A 21,684-nucleotide genomic window follows, 5' to 3' on the forward strand; every position below is an offset into this window, starting at 1 on the left:
CAAGGTTGCTGCCTTGAGTCCAAGGTCACTTTTGAGCAAGGGGTCACTGGCTTGGCTGGGGTCCCCAGTCAAGGCACATATGAGAAAGCAATCAATGAACAACTAAGTTGCCGCAATGAAGAATTGATGCTTCTCATCTCTCTCCCTTCTTGTTTGTCCCTGTGTGTGTGTGTGTGTGTGTCTCTCTCTCTCTCTCTTGGTTAAAAAGAAATGAAGACATAAATTAGATGAAGTTATTTGTGGTTAGATTATGGGTTAGTTAGACTTTCTGTTTCAGTTTATCTTTTTGGTACACTGTGTGTGCATTTATGTATGAATATAAATATTTACCCCCTCTTTATAGTTAGTGGATGAAAATATGTGAAAACACCTCTTCAAATCTATTACTTGGCTATTTTCCTGACTTTAGGCAAGTCATGGACCCCTGAGCTTTAATTTTTTCATTTATTAAGTAAAGATATAGCTATTTAACATAAAATAAGGTATCAGTAATGGTAGCAATTCTCATTTGTTTATTTTTATTTTTTTAGGGAGAGAGACAAAGAAACAGGAAGGGAGAGAGATGAGAAGTATCAGCTCATAGTTGTGTTGCTTTAGTTGTTGTTCATTGATTGCTTTCTCATGTGTGCCTTGACTGGGGGACTCTAGCTGAGCCAGTGACCCCTTGCTCAAGCCAATGACCTTGGGCTTCAGCCAGTGGCGCCACACTAAAGCTGGCGATCTCAGGGTTGCGAACCTGAGACCTCCGTGTCCCAGGTCTTTGCTCTATCCACTGCACCACGACTGGTCAGGCCATTCTTTTTTTATATATAAACAGTATTAATGTCTCTGGACTTTGATTTATATAAACTGTGTCATACCACTAAAAGTCTCTGATTATGACTTAGTCAAGGTTATGCAGCTACTTAGTATCAAAGCCAAGACTAGAATCTAATTTCTCTGTCTCCTAATTCCATGTTTTCCAGCTCTAACTTCATCCCATAGTGCACATCACTGCGTCAATAAACGACAGTTACTGACAGGAAAATGTTATTCTTCAGATATGCTATCAGGGTAGAGAAATGTTGAGAAAGAACTGCATAGCAGGTGGTGAAAAAGTTATTAGTGTGTTAATTATTGCATTCAGTTTTATAAGGATTTTTTTATTTTAAAGATATTTTATTTTTAAAGAGTCACAAGTTATTTTTTTAATTTATTTATTAGTTGATTATCTACAGAGAAACATCGATTTGTTATTCTACTTTTTTATGCATTCATTGGTTGAATATTGTATGTGCCCTGACCGGGGATCCTACCTGCAACCTTGGCGTGTCAGGATGCTGATCTAACCAACTGAGCTACTGGGCCAGGGCTTACTAAAGATTTAGATTGCAGGGTCTTTTGAAAGTCAAATTAGTTGTGATATTAAGAGAGGAATAAATTATATATGAACTGTGGTAGTAATATTATGTATATTGTAAAGTACATGCAAAATTATAGATTATACAACAAAGTGAGTTTTTTTTAAAATTTTATTTATTCATTTTAGAGAGGAGAGAGAAAGGGAGACAGAGAGGGAGAGAGAGAGGAGAGAAAGACAGAAAGAGAAAGTGGGGAGGAGCTGGAAGCAGCAACTCCCATATGTGCCTTGACCAGGCAAGCCCAGGGTTTCGAACCGGCGACCTCAGCATTTCCAGGTTGATGCTTTATCCACTGCGCCACCACAGGTCAGGCCAAAGTGAGTTTTTTTTTAAAGTTCTAGTATTTCTTTTTTTTGTGACAGAGACAGAGAGAGGCACAGATAGGGACAGACAGAGAGGAAGGGAGAGAGATGAGAAACATCAATTCTTTGTTGCAGCACCTTAATTGTTCATTGATTGCTTCCTCATATCTGCCTTGACCTGGGGGCTACAGCAGACTGAATGACCCCTTGCTCAAGCTGATGAGCTGTGTGTGCTCAACCCAGATGAGCTCATGCTCAAGCCAGCGACCTGAGGGTTTTGAACCTGTGTCCTCTGTGTCCCAGTCTGATGCTCTATCCACTGCGCCACCGCCTGGTCAGGCTAATATTTCTTTGTTGCAACCCAATGAGTCTTGTGTGCCCTACTTTGGTCATAACTGACTTAGAAGAATATATAAAACATTAAAATTCTGATGTTATATATATATGTGACAAATAAGAACTAAAATGAGCAATATAGTATGGATCTTATGACAATGATTATAACTAGTATGTGAAATGCAACTTCATTCCTATAACGTAAGAACAAATAGGACCCTTATTTATATTTTGGAGGTAGTTAGATGGTCTTTTTTCTCAGGGTTCTTCTAGCCATAAAATTCTGAGAAGTAGAAATTGTGAGGGTTTATGGTAGGAGGAAGCAAAGGTTGGTAATTTTCTTTAGTTTAGTCTAAGAATATGACCACATCCAGAAAATGCAGAACAATTTCAGTCTAATGAGTATAGATCTTGAACTGGATTCCATATGGTAAGTTATTTTGGAGTTATTTTCTAAATGATAGATCTTGAATTTTAAAATCGAATACACATACTCGTTCAGGTCCCTCATTTTACACATAGGAAACTGAGGCTCAGAGAAATTTTATGACTTGTGCAAGATTAGACCTCTGTTTAATTAATAAAAATCTTTTAATTAAAGTGAACATATGGGTCAAGTTTTATTTTTTAAAATTCCATTGCAGTGAAAATTTCATATTAAAGAGTTCTAAATCCCAACAGATGGAATTTGTTATGCTGTGATTTGAGTTATAATTAGAAACACTGTCTGATTCAGTTCACTGTACTGATTTTCATTTCTTTTTCTTCTAGAATGTCTTGATTGTTGAAGTAAGTTCTACATATTTTTAATATAGTGTTTATGATTTTCTAACAGTATGCATTGTCTTAAAGATAAGCTAGGGAAAGAAATCCCTCTTTAGTAGTTTTAATGGTGGGTTCATGTTAGAGTGAGATTGGACTTTTGTCAAAAATATAATACTATGTAGTTTATTTGTACATGATAATGAAAAATTCTGATATATTCCCTTCCGCTCTTGGCTTGCAAGCTTTTTTTTCTTTTTAAAGTTAATGTATAGTATTAGTAGCATGCATTTTTCAATACAAAACATATTTGGATTTTAAAGTTTGTATAGTGCCACACTGTACATATTCTCTCTTGCAACTTGTTATTTGCACTCAAAGTTGGTTTTGAGGTTATTTGTGTTGACACATATAGAGTCAGTTGGCCTTAAAAAGCCACAGACTGCAGTGTACAAATCCACCAGTGTCTGCCGTACAAACGGAGTTTGCTTACAATTTCTCCTACTGTGACAGGATTGTTGAGAGTATTCTTTTCATGTCCTGATGTACGTTTGTGAGTTCCTTCTAGAACACTTAGAAGTAGAATGTCAGGGTTGTAGAAATGGTACATTTTCAATAATACTGTTACTGTCAAATTACTTAGCAAAGTGGTGTGTGCTTTATACTCCCATCGGTAGAGTTCTCATTCTTTTTTGTAAAATAGTGTGAGGCTTAAGAGCAACAGTAGCCCCCAATTCATTTCTGTTGTTTTTATGGTTTTTAGAAACTTTTTTAGCTTATAGATTAAAAGATAAAGAGATGAGACTCTTCAAAGTTTTGGGTGCATGAATATCCCTGGGAATGGGTTGCTTTCTTAAAATGTAGATTCATTAATTCCACTTCAGGTTGATTCATTTTCTCTGGGACAGTGCTGCCTAATAAACCAACACAAATTTATCAACTTAAAACAACATATTATTATCTCAGTTCCCCTGGGTCAGGAGCCCAAATACGGGTTAGCTGGATCCTCTGTCCATGGTCTCAACACGCCGAGTCTAGGCGGGGGCTCCAGTCTCACCTATGGCTCTTCCAACTTCATTCACATTATTGGCAGAATTTAGTTCCTATGGTTGCAGGACTGAGGACTCCATTTTCTTAGTGGCTGCCAGTCAGGAGTTGTTCTTAGCTCCTAGAGGCCATCATCATGTTGTAGCACAGAGCACTCTCCCATGGCAGCTGGCTTCTTCCAAACCAGCAGGATACTCTCTCTCCAGTCTGTTACAACTCTCTGGCACGATATAGCCTAATCACACAAGTGACCATCCCATCATTTGCACAGTTCCCTCTTCACATAGCAGGAGCGGATTATTCCTGGTGTGTACACCAGGGGGCAGTAGTGTCTTGGAGGCCATCAGAATTCTGTTTACCACAGCCCAGAACTCTGCATTTTTCACAGATCTCTGGCCCTGATGTTTCTAATGACTCACAGATTCCACTTTGTGAAGCAGTGCTCTATACCATTTTTAGAGAGTATTTTCAGAAATACTTTCACAATTAGAGATGGGTGTGTTTCGAATAATGCCCTACTTTTGACTAAGTAATTAACATTACATTTTACATAAGACATTTTATATAGTAAAACCTTATTAATTTGGATACTTTTAAGATATTATAAATCAGGATTTCTGGAAGTGTGGTCTATTAACCACCTGTATTGGATGGTCTATAACCATCCCAATCTTTAATTTATGGAAAATAATAAAATATTTTTTATAATGGAGAGCAACATCATGTTCTCTAATAAAACATGCATGTACACACTTGCCTATATATATTTAAATATATAACATATATAAGTATATATTTAAATATATAACATATATATTAATAAGTATATATTTAAATATATAACACATATATAAATATATACAATATATTTAAATATATAACACATATATAAATATATACAATATATTTAAATATATAACATATATATATAAATATATATTTATTTAAATAAATTACCATTGACCTCTTGGTGCCTACAAAATCCAGTCCTGAGTACTAGCATTTCTACTGCTTGCTGAGAGGCAGATGATTTACAGATTTTTAGAAATATGTAGTGTATGAATTGTGGTGAGAATCACTGCACTGGAAAAATGGCATTCTTCCAGTTATATATGAGGTTTGGGCATTTTGTGTTAATGTAATGATTCTGAATTTAAATTTATGATGGTTTTATTTACCATTAAAATGTCTTTTTTTAAAAGGATATAATTGACACTGGCAAAACAATGCAAACCTTGCTTTCCTTGGTCAAGCAGCACAATCCGAAGATGGTCAAGGTCGCAAGGTACATATGTAACGTTTTGTCATATGATGTTTTCTTCATTTGGAAGAGGATTTTAAGTAATGCTCCTTCATAAGGGTAATAGTCATTTCATCTTCAAAAAGAAATGTAATCTCAAATTAAACTCATTGATATCCTTTGTAAATGTGCATTTCTCTGATAACTAATGATCTTGAGATTCTTTTTATCTGCTTATTGATCATCTGGATATCTTCTCTGGAGTGGTTATTCGCTAAAAGTACTGAAATTGCTTAGAAACTGAGTTACAGTCATGCCTTACAGATGGAGCTTTATGATACATTCAGATCTGTAGGCATACGAAGTGCTTAGTGCCCCTGAGCTCTTAGTGCAGCTTGCACTGAATTGGATGATACCTTTTCTGGGGTGTTCCTGAGTGTAGGTAGAGGGATGGCTTTTGCTGTGAGTGCTTTGATTTTTTTTCTATCTTAATGGAAATTGAGCCCAAGCATATCCTCTGTTTAGTGACTGGGAGAGAGTCATGAAGGACCCAATTAGCTGATCCCATGGTGGCTGTCGTTTAGGTCAGGGGTTCTCAACTTCACGTGCACATTGGAATTAACCTGCAAGTTCAAGACAAAACAAACAAACAAAAACACTGCATGTCCTTATCCCCAATGATTCTGATGTCATTGGGCAGGGATGTGGCCTGGGTATCTGCGTTTTGTTTTGTTTTCAAGTTCTCAGGTGATTTTCATGTGCAGCTAAAGATGAGAATCACTTTAGGTTCTTTCTAGCTCTTTAAATGTATTTATCTGGGGAGGTATGAAACCCTGACTTTTATTGGGACTGCCTTTAGCACATAGCAAAGCTTTCAAAGCACTGTGTACAGCTTTTTTCAATGGCGAAACTATTCCAGCTGGTGGCACCTGAGATACGAAATCAGCTTTTGTTAGATTTGACTCATCCTACCTGTAGTTTTTGCTCTCAAAAAGAAATACTAGCTCCTTTAGCATGCTAGTTCCTTTTTAACCTCAATTTTCTCTTTGTAAACAAAGTATTAAAAGTCATAAGAGTCGATGCTCCCCTCTCCCACAGCCTTCGTGGCTCAGGGATTATATTTCCAAGGCTTCTGGGCTGAGAGCTTTCCTTTTTTGTTTTTTGTTTGTTTTGCTTATTGGCACTTCCCACCATTTATCTTCCTGGCTAGTTGTCCTTCAGCGGGTCTGTTGGTAGTGGGGATGCAGCTCTCAGAACAGTCTGGCAGGTTCCAGGTGGAGATGAGTCAGGGGTCTCTTCTGCAGTCTGAAGTCATTGCTACCCCTGCCCCGTGGTCCCTGTCATTTACTTGGTTCTTCATTTTATAGTCTTTTTTTGAGTATGTTAAAACTGGCTGTGGAATGCTCCATGCTGATGAAGCCATGTTTCAGAACGTTACTGATCTCTTTTGTAATGCCCTGTAGTGTCTATATATATCACATGTCACATTTTTAAATTAACAGCTTGCTGGTTAAAAGGACCCCTCGAAGTGTTGGATATAGACCGGACTGTAAGTGAATTACTTTGTCAATCATTTAACCATGAAAACAAATTTTATAAATGAAATAGTTTAGAGTTACTTCAGAGAATATTTGTAGAGAGGCACATTTGATTTGAAAGTGATATTTTCTGTATCTGAATGATGAATTATGATTTTTTTTTAGTTGTTGGATTTGAAATTCCAGACAAGTTTGTTGTGGGATATGCCCTTGACTATAACGAATACTTTAGGGATTTGAATGTAAGTAAAATTTCTTTTTCTCGCTCTCATTTTTCAGAACCCACCAAGAATTTATGAAATAGAATTGTTGTTTCCTTCCAGCATTTCATAATTTGAACAGACTGATGGCTCCCATTAGTTAAATGAAGCTGTAGTCAAGTAAAGATAGCCTTGGAGCTGGAACTTGTCCAGGCTAGGGTGACACTTCTTGCTGGATGAAATAGTTGAGCAACTGTAATATACACTAACTGTCCCATTGTTATTTCAGACGATAGATGTGGTCATAAGTAAGAATTAAATGAACTAATGTAAGTCTTTTAATTCACTCTCCTTCAAATACCTTTTCTACTCTGGACAGGGTGTCCTGAGAATGCATTTAGGAACATAGGTGAGGAGAATGAGGAATACTACAAAAACCTCTATTTATTTAGTAAAAATAATAACAAACCTGATCCCGTATAAGATATGCAAAGTGCTATTCTTGCCTTTCATTTCAGAATACACTTTTCTAATGTAAATTTTTGGATTTTTATCTTTTAGCATGTTTGTGTTATTAGTGAAACTGGAAAAGCAAAATACAAAGCCTAAGATGAGAGTTCAAGTTGAGTTTGGAAAGCCCTGGAGTCCTATTGAAATCACCAGGAAAGCTATCAGATGTTCTAGTTCTGTGCCCAGCTGCTTAGAGCTTATTGCATGTCACTTTGAAGACTTTGTATCTGGTTGTATTTGACAAGTGTCAGTTGCTGCATTTGGGAACCTTTTATTTGCACTATGAGCCTAGAGACTATCAGTTCCCCTTGGTGGGTTGTTACTTTACTTGTGAATGGAAAATCTCTTAAATCACACCACTGTTAAATGAAAAGACTGAAATTGTATGTGTAAGAAACATTTCAAGAGAAGATATATTAGCTTTAATTGGTATTTTAATTTTTATATATTCAGGAAGGTAGAGAGCGATTGAATATTGCTAATTGTACCACTGTATGTTTAGAAAAGTCAAGAGCAGTGAGGTTTCATGTCAGTGACAGCATCTAAGAGATACTGTTATGTCAGATAAACCGTATGTCCTAGAGTTATTTTAGTAGTGTTTCAGTATTATTAACTGTATTTTCCCACTTGTTCAGATTATATTTGGTGAATCTTTGTCAAGAGTTCCTTTTAAATACAAATCAGTAAGTTCCCAAAAAAAACTTGACCTCTTTTTGAATTCTTCAGTGTAAAAATGTTAAAATAAAGGCTGTCTCATTAAAAGAAACTATGCATACCTATCATTTCTCTACAGATTAACCTAGTATAGTTTTCTTTTGGTAACCTTTTCCTTGTCTATTAAGTTTTAGAAGCTAGTTTAATTGTAATCTTTACCAAGCATGGAAAATAATGATTATCTGGTAGAATGGATTGGTGGACCTAGTGAATTCTTACCTCCTTCACAGACATTAAATTTCAGATATATGGTGTACTTTATTACAGGTAACCATTCTAAAATAACATGACTTTTTCTTGGAATTTCAATGAAAATGGTTTAGATCGCAATCTTATATCTATCACAAAATTCTGTTTTCCAACATGTAGTACTACCTTTGAATAGATAATAGTTTTATTAACTAAAGAACAACAACAAAACCTTTTGTTTTCTGGGAGCAGGTAGAAACGTTTTAAATCAAAAACAAACAACTAAACAACAAAAAAACCTCTTAATTGCTTCTCTGTTCCAGATAAGTAAGGTATGAAGTAGCAACCTTGTTAGCCATTTAGCTATATTTATGCCTTAAAAGATTTGCTGTAATTCCCTAGCAGCAAAGTAAGGAACTTTAAAAAATAATTTGTTATAGTCCTAAAACTTTCTAGTTTTCATTTTTATCTCATTTGATCTTCATAACCTCATAAGGTCAGGGCGGTGTTACCATGTCAGTGTGGTATCCAAGGTAACGCCCAGTTCCTCCCTCCCCCGGCCACAGGGTGTCACAGACAGCTGCAGCCAGCCTCCCACCGCAGGCCCTCCTCACCCATCTCCTGCTGTCTTTATTAGGTTGAACCATGTGAAATGACCATTTTGGTAGGGAAAAGTAGTTGGCTATTGGCAGTTCTGAGTGGTGCAACCTAATAATATACTGTATAACTTATTTTGTATTTATTGCTCACTGTCTCCCCCCTTCACATCTTAAAATGTAAGCTCCATAACGGAGGCAATAATTTTTATGTCTTGTTCACTGATGAATGTTTACCTTAGTACCTCAATGATACTAGGCACTCAGATTGTTGTTGAATGAATGGATAGCTAAGAGTTTGGGATTAGACTGTCCTACCCTTGGCTTATGTAACTACATAACATTGGTTACTTAACTTTCGAACCAGTTTGCTCAACTGACTAATGGAGAGAATGCTGTCTTCACAGGCTTATTGTAAGAATTAATTCAATAGGACAACACAGGTAAAATAGGCCAGTGGCCTGGGACATACCAAGTGTTCCATAGACACTAGTTACTACTTCAAAAGTGAATGTTTGGAGAAGCTAGATGCACAGTTAGTAAGAGGCAGAGATTTAAACCAAAATCTGTTTGATTCTTGCAACAATATCATGAAAAACATGAACAGTTTCTCCTGATTTACCCAAACTCGTTAACTTCTGGCTAAGTAATGTTTCAGTTGGTTGGCAAATCCAACAAGAATCTCAGATAACAGCTAGGAAGGAACCTGATCGGAATATTCTTCAGACCTTCCTTAACCTCCTTTTTGGACATACAGTTCTAATAATTTTACTTATTTTACTGATTTTCAACAAATTAGATCAAGTCCATGTATAAGATGGGGGAAGGGATATGCTGACAGGAGCAGCAGTAATTTTTAGGATAACAGTCTGTCAAAGGTAGAAAATAAGTTTAGGAAGAAAGCTGTAGCCTCCTGGGGCCATTTAGTCATTCAGAATAGGAGCAAATGGTCATAAATGTTGCACCTCAATAATCCCTAGGGGCTGTACTTCCATTACAGCCCTGTATAATAAGGGGTGTTCTTAAGGAAAGGAGAACAGAATTTCATTTGCTTGATCATAGGAGATAGGGAAGTATGGACTCTGCTTCAGGAATATTACCATCCAAGGGAATGTTGGTGTTTAAATAAAAGTTAGTGACCTGGAAAATCCATGTGTGTTGAAGGTATGTTTTCCCATACTGTGAATGCATAGAATATTATGTGTATTATATCTATAAATATAGGTAGGTCCCCCATTTTAACTCTATTTATAAAATATATATTGATAATCTGGGCTACCACTCTAATTTATTAGTTTGGAAAGTTAATCAATTAATGTCCTCCCCTACATTTAAGATTCTAGAAATGCACTGAGCACCCTCTGTGGGTCAGGTACTGGGGAAGACTGGGCAAGGTTCCTGTTTCTGTGACGATTTCATTATAGTTGTGCAAATTAGAAAGCAATAAACAAGGTAGTCGCAAATAGTGTCAGGCTGTGAAGAACCTAAGACATCAATGAGCTGGGGGGTGAAGGGTAGGCACCCTACCTTAAGACAAGGTAGTTAGGGAAGGTCTTGGTTGAGCTTTGACCAAACTGGAGAGAAAGCAACCATGTGAGGGCTGGGCGCAGATGGTTCTTGCAATAGGAATAGCAAATGCAGAAGGTGCTGAGACGGTAACTGGTAACCTAAACATAAAGGCAGTTCTATTTTTTTTCCTTTTGTATAAAATTTTACTTAGAAAATTAAATTTAACACGGTGACATTGATCAATAAGAGTCCATAGGTTTCAGGTGAACATTTCTATAGCATTAGACCTGTTGATTATGTTGTGTACCCATCACCCAAAGTCAAGTCTTCCCGTCACCTTATACTGTAGTCCCTCTTTACAGCCCCCTCCCACTTCTTCAAAGTGAGATGCAGCAAACATTTATTTGAAATCAAATAGCTTTTCCAAAACCATTGATTCAGGCAGAAGCCCAAATAATGTTCTAATTAGGAGACAAAGACAATGGGTATTTATGAGAAAGGGAAGAGGAACAATTATATCAATAGAAAGAAGGCATGTCTATAGGTATAGACAACATAAATAGTGATGTCAATTCTCAACAATGGTTTTAGTTTTCGGTCTGGTAGGAATGGGCCCTGTAGTCTTATCTGCTTTCTGCTCATCTTTGCATTGCAAAGTTCTTTGGGACACAAGGTTGCTTTAGGCCCAGTCCAAAGGTTCTTTTGCCCTGTTTTAACATTCTAAAGATTTGAGGATAAGATGGCAAGCCAGTTCTTCTGGGATGTAGCCCTGACTCCATTTTAAAGTGGCTCTTTTTATGATTTTTGATACAATAAACCATCTGAAGTGCTGGAGAGAGAGAAAAAAGGCCAGCCAGTGTGTCGGCCATTAAGGAGGACCTAAGATTGGAGAGGAAGGCCAGGGCCAGGCCTGGGACGACCTGGTAGGCTCTGGCCAGAAGGACGGAGCTTCTGCATTGGGCACTGGGAAGGCGCTGCGACTCTAATGTAGGGAATGCGGGGTTGGGCACGTTCAGGGTGATGTGACCGTAGACTCATGCTAAATGAAGCAAGTCAGGTGGTGAGAGTCAAGAGCCATATGATTTCATTCACAGGTGGGATATGAAACTGAAGGCACCAAATGAACATACAAGACAAACAAAAGCTCATGGAGACAGACAGCAGTGCGGTAGTTGCCGGAGGAGGGAGGGAAGGGAGGGGTAAAGGGGTTCAGATACATGGTGATGGCAGGAGAGTTGGCTTCGTATGGTAAACACACCATGCACTTTTCAGATGATGTAGTATAAAATTGTACACCTGAAACCTTTATAACTTTATAATATTGTAAAAGTTTTATTTATTGACTTTAGAGAGAGGAAGGGAGAGACAGAGAGAGATAGGAACATCAATCTGTCCCTGTATGTGCCCTGACCAGGGATTGAATCTGCAGTCTTTGCATGTAAAGCCAGTAGCCACAGCCACCATCACAGCCACCTGGCCCATGCAGGTTCCCATTTGATTCGGACAGATGGTAATGAAACAATGGAGCCAAGAACTGGTGGGCCATCACCTTTAATCCTAGCTTGCATCCGGCGGGCGAGAAATACACACAGTGGGAAAATACTTCCCTTTCCATTCAGGGCTCCCGAAGCCACTGACTTAGCCGAGTTTCCTAGAATCAAAATCACCAGCCTTATTCACCTCTGTTCCCCATCTCCTTCTCTCTGCACAAACTGTGCAAACTGGCTTCTCCTTCAGCACTCCACCATCTTGGCTGCCTCTCCTCTGCAATGCTAATTTCAGTAACCGAGAGAGAGCGAGGCCCCAGTCTGCCCCCATTTTATAGTGTAGAAATCAAAACCTTTAAGCCAGTATACAAATAAGGAAGTCTCTGATACAAAGCCACTTATCTGAGGCATAAATGAGATTTCTCATAAGAGTGCACCACCCCACATCATGCAACAGTCAAGGGTGTGGGGAAAAGCTTAGTTTTGAAAAAATCTTAGTATTAAAAGGGTGGGAAAGGCTTAGTCTTAAAACTAAGCCTTAGGCTATAAGGATCCTGCCTGCTTACAGCCTGTCCCCCACACCTAGTGCAAACTTTAAGCGAGCAAACATATATATCATATTTATAAACTTACTTGACCAACACTGCACAATGCTCTAACCAACTGAACTATCTGGCCAGGGCTATAATTTTATATTTATTAACCAAAGTCACCCCAGTACATTTAATAAAATATTTAAAATAAAAAGAAAACCAGAATTTATGGCAATAAATTTACTTAAAATAAAGGATAAGTACGGAATGAAAAGACTATTTGCATTTTTAAAAGCACAAGAACCTATAAACTGTTCTATAAGTAGGTACAGGGGCTTCAGCAGTAAAACTGGTAATACCAGTAGGAACCACTATTTAATACTTTTAATGTGTGTCAGATGTGCTCAGTGCTTTATATACATTATTTTTATTTTTTCACAGCACATTGCATTTTAGAGGTTCAATGGCCAAATTAGTGGAAGGAAGAAGGTTGCCATGAATAAATGGGCCAGCACGTCTGTGGATTATGGCAGTATCCTCTGACCGGGACTGCAGTTCCATCCTTTCCCCCCTTCCCCTGACTGATACACACACAGTCTTAACACAGTAGCCAAAGTGATGTTAACTGAAACATTAGTCAGAATGAGTCACTCTTTGGCTCAAATCCTGTGGCTCCCCATTTTGGAGTGAAAGCCAGTCCTTATAATGGCAAATAATCTGCTCTTCCCCACCTCGATGCTTCCAGCACCATGGCTGACCCTGTGATCCCGACTCATCCCCTCTGCATGTGCCACCAGCTGAGCCTGAGCGCTCGAACTGCTGCTGGAGCCTCTCAACGAGTCTCTCTGCCTCTGCTCTTGCCCCCATGCTGCATTTATTTTGTTTTTCTTTTCTCTCTCTTTCTCTTTTTTTTTTTTTTTTTTTTTTTTTTTGACAGAAACAGAGTCAGAGAGAGGGACAGATACGGACAGACAGGAAGGGAGAGAGATGTGAAGCATCAACTCTTTGTTGCGGCACCTTAGTTGTTCATTGATTGCTTTCTCATATGTGCCTTGACCAGGGGGCTACAGTGGAGCAAGTGACCCCTTGCTCAAACCAGTGACCATGGGCTCAAGCCAGAGACCATGGGGTTATGTTTATGATCCCACGCTCAAGCCAGCGACACATCACTTAAGCTGTTGAGCCCGTGCTCAAACCAGATGAGCCCACACTCAAGCTGGAAATCTCAGGGTTTTGAACCTGAGTCCTCCGTGTCCCAGTCCACTGCGCCACCACCTGGTCAGGCTCTTTTCTCTTTTGGATGATGATGATGATGATGATGATGTGTGTGTGTGTGTTTTAATTAAATGAGAACAGGAGAGGCAGAGAAATACACACCCACATGCACCCCAACCGGATCCACATGCTTTGCCCATCTGGGCATTGCTTCATTGCTCAACAGCCTAGCTATTTTTAGTGCCTGAGACAGAGGCCACAGAGCCATCCTCAGCACCCCAGGCCAACTTGCTCTAATCAATTGAGCCATGGCTGTGGGAGAGGGGGAGGGAAAGTGAGAGAGAAGGGGGAGCAGGGAGAAGCAGATGGTTGCTTCTCCTGTGTGCCCTGACCAGTAATTGAACTTGGGTCATCCACATGCTGGGCCGATGCTCTACCACTGGACCAACCAGGGCCAGATAACGATCTTTGAAAAATATATTTCAGATTATATCACTTGCCTGCTTAATACTTGAGAACTCGGTCTATCCTTTGGCCTATCTGTAAACTAACTACTGCCCACTTGTCTAACTTCATTTAACCTTCTCCGCTTCGCTCATTTCAACCACACTGCTGTGCTTTCAGTTCCTCAAGCCTCCAGTTATCTCCCACTTGCCTTAGGGTCTCTATAATTGCTGTTCCTTCTGCTATCACTTGGTTCCCCGAGATCAGCCTGCTGGCTCATGTATCACCATGGTTAACCTTTGCCTGATCTCTCTCTCTCTCTCTCTCTCTTCATTGTGTCGAAGTTGCTCTCCAGGACATTCCCTCTGTTGTAGTTTCACACTGATTCTTAGTACTGTCAGGTGGTTAAGCAGACCCTAGATGACAACTGGTATAGCTGTTAGGTTGGACTTGCCACTTGGCCATAGACTCTGCCAGGAAGGAAACAACCCAAGTGACTACTGATAGTTTATTACTTAGACAATATAAACAAGATCATGATATCAGCTTTCCTTATTCCCACTCCCACAGGTTGACCCCAAACTAAAAAGGACAGATGGCACAGGTGATGGTTTGCCCTGCCTGGCATGGAGGAGCTGGCTCCCGACTCCACTAGTGATTTTAGAGCCTGCAGCTCTACCCTGACTGGGGAGGCAAAGCCAGAAGTCTCATGCCTTACTGGCTCCAGGGAGGCAGATGAGAAACTGCCCATGGAGTCCCTACAAGATTGAGTTGTATATGATAAATAATTTGGGGACATCTCACAACACCGAACCCTGCTTGTCTTGCCATGTTCCTGGACAAGTCTCAAGGCATTCCTCTAAGATTTGGGTCCAACTGCAGCTGATCTTGTCTGTGTGGCCTATGTGGAGATGTACATGGCAGAGCTATTCCCTTATAAGCCCCTGACAAATCAATCTTTTTTAAAAAGGTTTATTTATTCATTTTAGAGAGGAGAGGAGGAGGAGCAGGAAGCATCAACTCTCATATGTGCCTTGACCAGGCAAGCCCAGGGTTTCGAACCTGCAACCTCAGTGTTCCAGGTCAACACTGTCCATTGTGCCTCCACAGGTCAGGCAGTCTTCATTTCTATACTTGGTGTCTGTCTCCCCTAGAAGATCATCAGCTCCATGAGGGCAGAACCTTGCCAGTCTTGTTTATAGCTTTATTTCTAGCACCTACAAAGATGTATGGCAAAGTATAGTGCTCAATAAATATTTGTTGGATAGATGATAGAAAATTTAAAAGTGAATAAAATATTTTGAAATTACATCTGAATTACCTAAAACTAGAAGCAAAATTTATGTATTTCAGGTTGAGCAAAGGAATCCCTATTTATTCGTAATAGCTAACATTTATTGAGTCATTACTGTATGCTATAGAACTGTACTAAGCATTTTAAAAATTGTATGATAACCCCAGTGGGTTTTTCTCTGTTTTCCTTTATTTTTGTTTCTAGTCATTCCAATTTTACACATGAGCAAATTCAGACCCAGGAGGTTGCAGTTTGCCCAGGATCGCATAGTTAGAATTGGCTAGGGAGGAATTTGGACCTAAGTAATCTTGTTCCAGAACCTGCCGTCTTATTTCATTGCCACTTAACCTTTGGTTCCCGGCTCTTGTGTGGAAACTAATAAGTTGAGAGCACAAAGGAAAATATTAAGCTCTATAAAGGTAATAATTCCAAATGACTTGTACATTAAACAGATTTTTGAGGTCACAGATAATCTTGAAGAATGTAAACTATCTTCCTCTGGCATTAGAAAGCATTTTCAAAGATAATTACAAAGTTCCTCCAATGTGATCCTCAAATTTTTCTGTTGTCTTATTTTTACGATCCTGTGAGTAGCTTCAGACAAAATATCTTTCTGGCATGAAGAATTATATGTGCTCTTTGCCATTTTTTAAATGTGAACTTTATAGATACTTCAAACCACTTGAAAGAGTAATGATTTTTAATGGTTTTTTCATGATTATTTGTAACTTCAAGCAGTAACCGATAAAAACTGCCGAATTAAGTTTCCAGTTTTCTCTTTACACAGTGTGGGTGTACTTCATAATGAGCTCCTTCATTATGATTCATGACTGAAGGGACTTTCAAACTTGATAGTTTGTCAGTAGAACTTCCTTTCCTAACATTTTTTCTATTCCTTTCCTTATTACAATATTTGAGGGTTCTGAACATAGTTCAAAGCTTTAGTTATATTGCACATGGCTTCCTCTGGAACACTTTCCCCACAGCTTCCCATAACTTCTTATTTTATTATTTTTTAAAAAATTTTCTTCTTTTTCCAAGGGAGAGGAAAGGATATAGAGAGACAGACTCCCGCAAGCGCCCTGACTGGGATCCACACAGCAACCACTGTCTGGGGCCAATGCTCTGCCCATCTGGGGTCATGCTCACAACCGAGCTATTTTTAATGTCAGAGGTGGAAACTCCACGGAGCCATCCTCGACACCTGGGTCAATGCACTCGAAACAGTTGAGCCATGGCTGCAGGAGAGGGATGTGGGTCGAAAAGCAGATGGTTGCTTCTCCTGTCTGCCCTGACCAGGAATTGAACCTGGGACATCCACACACTGGGCTGACACTCTACCACTGAGCCATCCAGCCAGGGCCTTTCTCATAGCTTCAGTGTCCTTTTGTCATATTTCCACCCTTTTTCAAGCACTGCCCTATTTCCTGGCACCACAAGATATTACAGGTTCACCTTGTATTTGCCCTGCCCTAGTCGGTAAACAGCCATGACTCCAAGGAGCCCTGGTTCTTTCATTGAAGAATGGTATTAGAAACCAGGATCAGGGAGCTAAGGGTGCTTATTGTTGGGGTGTTTGCTTCCACATCCTCCTAGTGGACAAAGATAGGCAATATGATCAGGCATTCTAACCCATGTACACACATGTATCTGTCTTACTGTATAACAAAGAAACACACATTGATTTTCCACCGTAATCCACACCATAAGATTCTCACTAGCCTTTTCCTTTTCCTTATTTTTAAACTTTTTTCTTTGACAGCAAATAGGATCATAAAGTACCTACATAAGCCTATAACAGATTTACTAACTAGAGTCTAGTATCTGCAGGCAGATCTTTGTGCCACAACCCTTATTAGATGTTTTCTTCTCCGTCCCTTTTGATGTGGCTGTTATGATTCATCTCTAATGTAGTTTGATTTGTTAGTGTTTACATTCCATTTAGACCCCTGGCTTTTATTTCCTCGTTGTAATTAATTCATTATTATGGTGAAATATATTAAGAGTCAGAGCAATGGAAAAAGGTCTGCTCTCAGGTATTTCATTCCCTCCTCATTCCCACTGTCCAGTTCCCACTACCCCGACTTTCCTTTTCCCACTCAGCCTATGAGCGTCACCTTCTTGTTTTTAACGGCAGTTACTTCTTTACCGAGTGCACGCTACGAACAGGTACTTTGCGCACCTGGCTCCTTTCAGAGTTCACAGCAGCCCCTTGAGGCAGGTACTGGTAAAACTTCCATTTCCTCAGATGAGGCGGCTGAGCCCCAGAGAGCATCAGGAACCTGTCCAAGGTGACGTATCTGGAACATGACCAGAACTCAAACCAGGACCTGATGCCAGGGCCAATTCAAACTGCCATTTTCCTAAAATTGTCTGGTTCCTCCGCAGTCTGGCTCTTCCTGAAGCCCGGCCCTTCTGAGTCATCTTTCTTATGCATTCTTTCAGCTGTTGGGACCCTTGTTCAGGTGTGATTAAATAAGGTCAACGAGGTGCCACCTGCCCTTTGACTGGAACCTGAGAGAAGAAGTCATCTTCAGTTGATTCTTCCCTCTCCATTGTAAGAAATATATGTTTACATGTGTTCCTTGTAAATTTGGATACATAACAATTTCTTTAAAAGGTTACAGAAACTTCAAGAAAACAATTGTATAGGGTCATGTAGATTAAAGGAGCAAACACATTCTTCGTTGTTGCTGTTCAATTTAGTAGATAATTAATTACAGGGCCTTTCACGGTCTCAGGTTCTTTGTTAGGTGCTTGGAGGATTGATGAATGAAAATGGTCCCTGTCCTCCAGGGGCTTAAGATCTCCTAGGGTAGAGTTGTCAAGTATACAAGTGATTCTGATGCAAGGCAACCCTTCCTTCAGTGTTTCAAGGGTACAACTAGTGCAGAGGGGGAGGGGAAAGGAGGGATATATTCTGGGAGAAGCTTCAGAGAGAAACAGGATTTAAAACGTGACTTTGGAGAATAGGAAAGGTTTGGACAGGTAGATAGAGAAGAAGGAAGGCTAGAAAAAGTTTCAGCCAAAAGGTTAGGCAAAGGCATAAATAGAGAAAAACTCACATGACTGCATGGGAAATGGTGAGCAGTCTACTTTCAGTGTGGCAGAGATTATGTAGAGCGGAGTGATTAGAGAAAAACTACACAGGTAGATTGGAGTCATTGTAAGGGGCTTCGTATCAGTTAAAATGTTCTAGGCATCGGTCAGTTTGCCCAGCTTAAAACAGTTTAAACAATAAGGAGGTTTATTGACTACATAATTGGAAGAGCCAGCAGTAACTCAGGCCAGATCAGTTTCATCCTGTACTCCATTATCACACCAAGGACCTGCGTGGTTTCCATTGTACTACGGTGCCGTCAGTAGTTCCAGTTTCGTCCTAAGGCCGGTCCTCCTTATGGTCAGGTGAGCCAATAGTCATCTGGCTTCCTTGAGAAAGGCTTTCTGTGAAAACTCGCTCTTCAAAGTGGTAAAACATCTCTTTAAATCTCATTAGCCAGGATGGACTCAAATGTCCAGTTCTTAACCAGTCACTGACTGTAGGTGGTGGGATTGCCTTTTGCTCAGTCAGGCCCACTTTGGGAGCTAAGTTTAGAGCTCATTTCCTCTTGGGACACATTGAACAAAATCTGGATTCAATGAAGAAAGAAGTAGGGAATTGGTCTTGTGGAGACACCAGAAATAACCTGTGTCTCAAGTGCCAGGGAAGTGGAGTATTATGCTTGATAAGTGAAAAATTGGTGAATGTGGAAAAATTTGTAGGTTTAATAAGCCAAAAATATTCCTGTTTCATTGATCTAAAATGCTACCAATTGTCTGTCTACAGGCCAAACAACCTTGTTTCTTCAACAAATAAATTACAAGGAAAAAAGACATGAATAAGACACCAATAGATTCAAAGAGACAAATAAATATCAATCAGTGGTGATATATGAATCTCGTTTATAGTATTTCCCCATGTATAAGACACTCCTTAATTTTGGGGCCCGAAATTTGAAAAAAAACTATTACATAAAGTTATTGAACTCAAGTTTTATTCATCACAAACTTCATACAACTCCTCACCACTGTCAAAACTCCCATCCATTAGCTTGTTCTCAGTTCTGTCTGATGACAAATCACTGTCTTCATATATTGCCTCATCCTCAGTTCCACCTATGGCATTTCAAATGTCACACTTCTACAACCACTGGATAAGACACACCCAGTTTTTAGATCCCAAATTTTTTGAGAAAAGATGCGTCTTATCCAAGGGGAAATCTGGAACATCCCAATCCAAATAAACCAACTTTAAAACATACACATACACATTTTTAATACTTATGAGACAGTTGGAAATTTGAACGCTGACTTGAATATACATTGATATCAAGGAATTTTTGTGGTTTTTAAAATGTGGCATAATATGCTGTGGTTATGTTTTTAAAGATCATTTAGAAGTGCATTCTAAATTATTTATATAAGAAAATGGCTGATGTCTGGGATTTGTTTCAAAATTATACAGGAATGGGGGAAATAGGTGAAGATATGGCTGCAAAATTGGCTATGAGCTGATGATTATTGAAGCTAGGTGGTATACTCTACCTCTTTATATGTTTGAAATTTTCCATAATAAAATGGTTTTTATTAAGAAAGGATGAAACCAAGAGTCAAGATAAGCCTAATTGAGAAGGTGACATTCACTATGGAATGCTGAAGCATGTACAGTGTCCCTGCTACCATCTGGCATTAAAAATACTAAAAACCTTATTGTCCAGGGGCTGTGATGGCCAAAAATTCCATTAAAGATGGCCAAAAATTCTCTTCTAATCTTCGCATTAATAGCTAGAGCAAATTCTCCTCCCCTTGAATCCAGTCCGGCCTTAGAGGCTTGCTTAGAGGCTGCAGCAAGAATGACATTCCAAGACTTCCAAGGCTAAGTCGCAAGAAGGCTTATAGTTTTGTTGGCTCTCTTGGAACAGTCTAGAAGTCCTAAGCTACCATATGAGAAGTTTGGCTACCCCGAGTCTGTCATTCTGGTGGCAGTGCTCCAGTAAACAGTCCCAGTTAACTAAGTCTTCTACCCATGCTGGCCAGTGCTACTGCTTGTGGACCTTCCAGACTAGCCCATCTGCTGTGTGAAATAGAATAATCACCTAGCTGAACACTGCCTGGATTCCTGACTCACAGAATCATGAGATATAATCAATGGCTGATGCTTGAAGTCACTTAAGTTTTGAGGTATTTTTTTCAGGCAGCAATAGGAGGTCAGAACAGTGGTATATATACATATGAGAGAACTTGTTTTTTTACCAAGGGAATAATAAACACAAAAGTCAGGATAGTGTTTCTTGGGGGAGGGAGGTATAGGTAGTAAGAGACAAAGGGATGAAATGGGGAAGAACACAGGTATAGTCAAATATATCCACAAGTGCCTACTTCTGAGGTTGGGGCTTGTGGCAGGTTCTCAGGTAGACTTTTTCATTTTAAATCCACATTAAATATATGCTGATATAGGTATATATTTAATACTGGTATAGGTATATTGTATTCAGTCCCTGTATTCAGTATAGGTACTGAGTATTCCATTATAAAAACAACTTTTATAAAAGATCTCAGCAAGCATGGGAAAATGTTAAAATTTGTTAAAATTACATACGTTATATTGGCATCTGCTTTATGATTCTCTACATTATGTTTGAAATGTTGTGTAAAAAATATTTTTAGGCCCTGGCCAGTGGCTCAGTGGATAGAGTGTCAGCCAGCATATGGACATCCCAGGTTTGATTCCCAGTCAGGGCACACAGGAAAAATGACCATCTACTTCTTGCCTCCTCCCTCTCCCCCTTCTTTCCCTCTTCCCCTCTGGCAGCCAGTAGCTTGATGGTTTGAGTGTTGGCCTGGATGCTGATGATAGTTTGTTTGGTCCAAACACAGCAGCCTCAGGCAATAAAAATAGTTTGGTACTCGAGCATCTGTCCAAGACAGGGTTGCTGGGTGAATCCTGGTGGGGGTGCAAGTGGGAAGTCTGCTTCACTATCACTCCTCCTCTCACCTAAAAAAAAATTAGTAAGACTTCTACAAGGACAAAAAGGAAAAACATGTATATAATTTATATATACCTAAATGCATGAAAAGATGAGTTTCTAAAATTTCAATGATTATTACCTCAGGAAGGTTCTTGTATTTTTTTATTGTGGTAACGGTCATAACAAAATTTACTATTTTAACCATTTTAAGTGTACAGTTCAGCTGCATTTACATTCATACTCTTGTACAACCATCATCCATCTCCAGACCTTTTCCCCTTCCAAACCTGAAACTTCATATCTATTAAAAAATAATCTCCCAGTAACCCCTCCCTCCAGCCCCTGTCAACCACCATCCCA

General features: G+C 39.3%; 1 protein-coding gene across 3 annotated transcripts in view; it reads left to right on the forward strand.

Moving 5' to 3' along the window:
• Window positions 1-21,684, forward strand: part of HPRT1 (hypoxanthine phosphoribosyltransferase 1) — a 141,056-nt gene that overhangs the window by 34,880 nt on the left and 84,492 nt on the right. The window contains exons 5-9 of one of the 3 annotated variants that reach the window (XM_066357110.1): window positions 2,810-2,827; window positions 5,050-5,132; window positions 6,590-6,636; window positions 6,791-6,867; window positions 17,762-17,988. In XM_066357110.1, coding sequence (XP_066213207.1) covers window positions 2,810-2,827; window positions 5,050-5,132; window positions 6,590-6,636; window positions 6,791-6,867; window positions 17,762-17,791 — 255 coding nt within the window. In that variant the 3' untranslated portion in view covers window positions 17,792-17,988. Of the gene's footprint in view, window positions 1-2,809; window positions 2,828-5,049; window positions 5,133-6,589; window positions 6,637-6,790; window positions 6,868-7,386; window positions 8,102-17,761; window positions 17,989-21,684 lie in introns of those variants that run through there. The other 2 variants (XM_066357109.1, XM_066357111.1) reach the window with 2 other exon arrangements.

Source organism: Saccopteryx leptura, chromosome X (genome assembly GCF_036850995.1).
Source record: "Saccopteryx leptura isolate mSacLep1 chromosome X, mSacLep1_pri_phased_curated, whole genome shotgun sequence".
Taxonomy (NCBI): domain Eukaryota; kingdom Metazoa; phylum Chordata; class Mammalia; order Chiroptera; family Emballonuridae; genus Saccopteryx; species Saccopteryx leptura.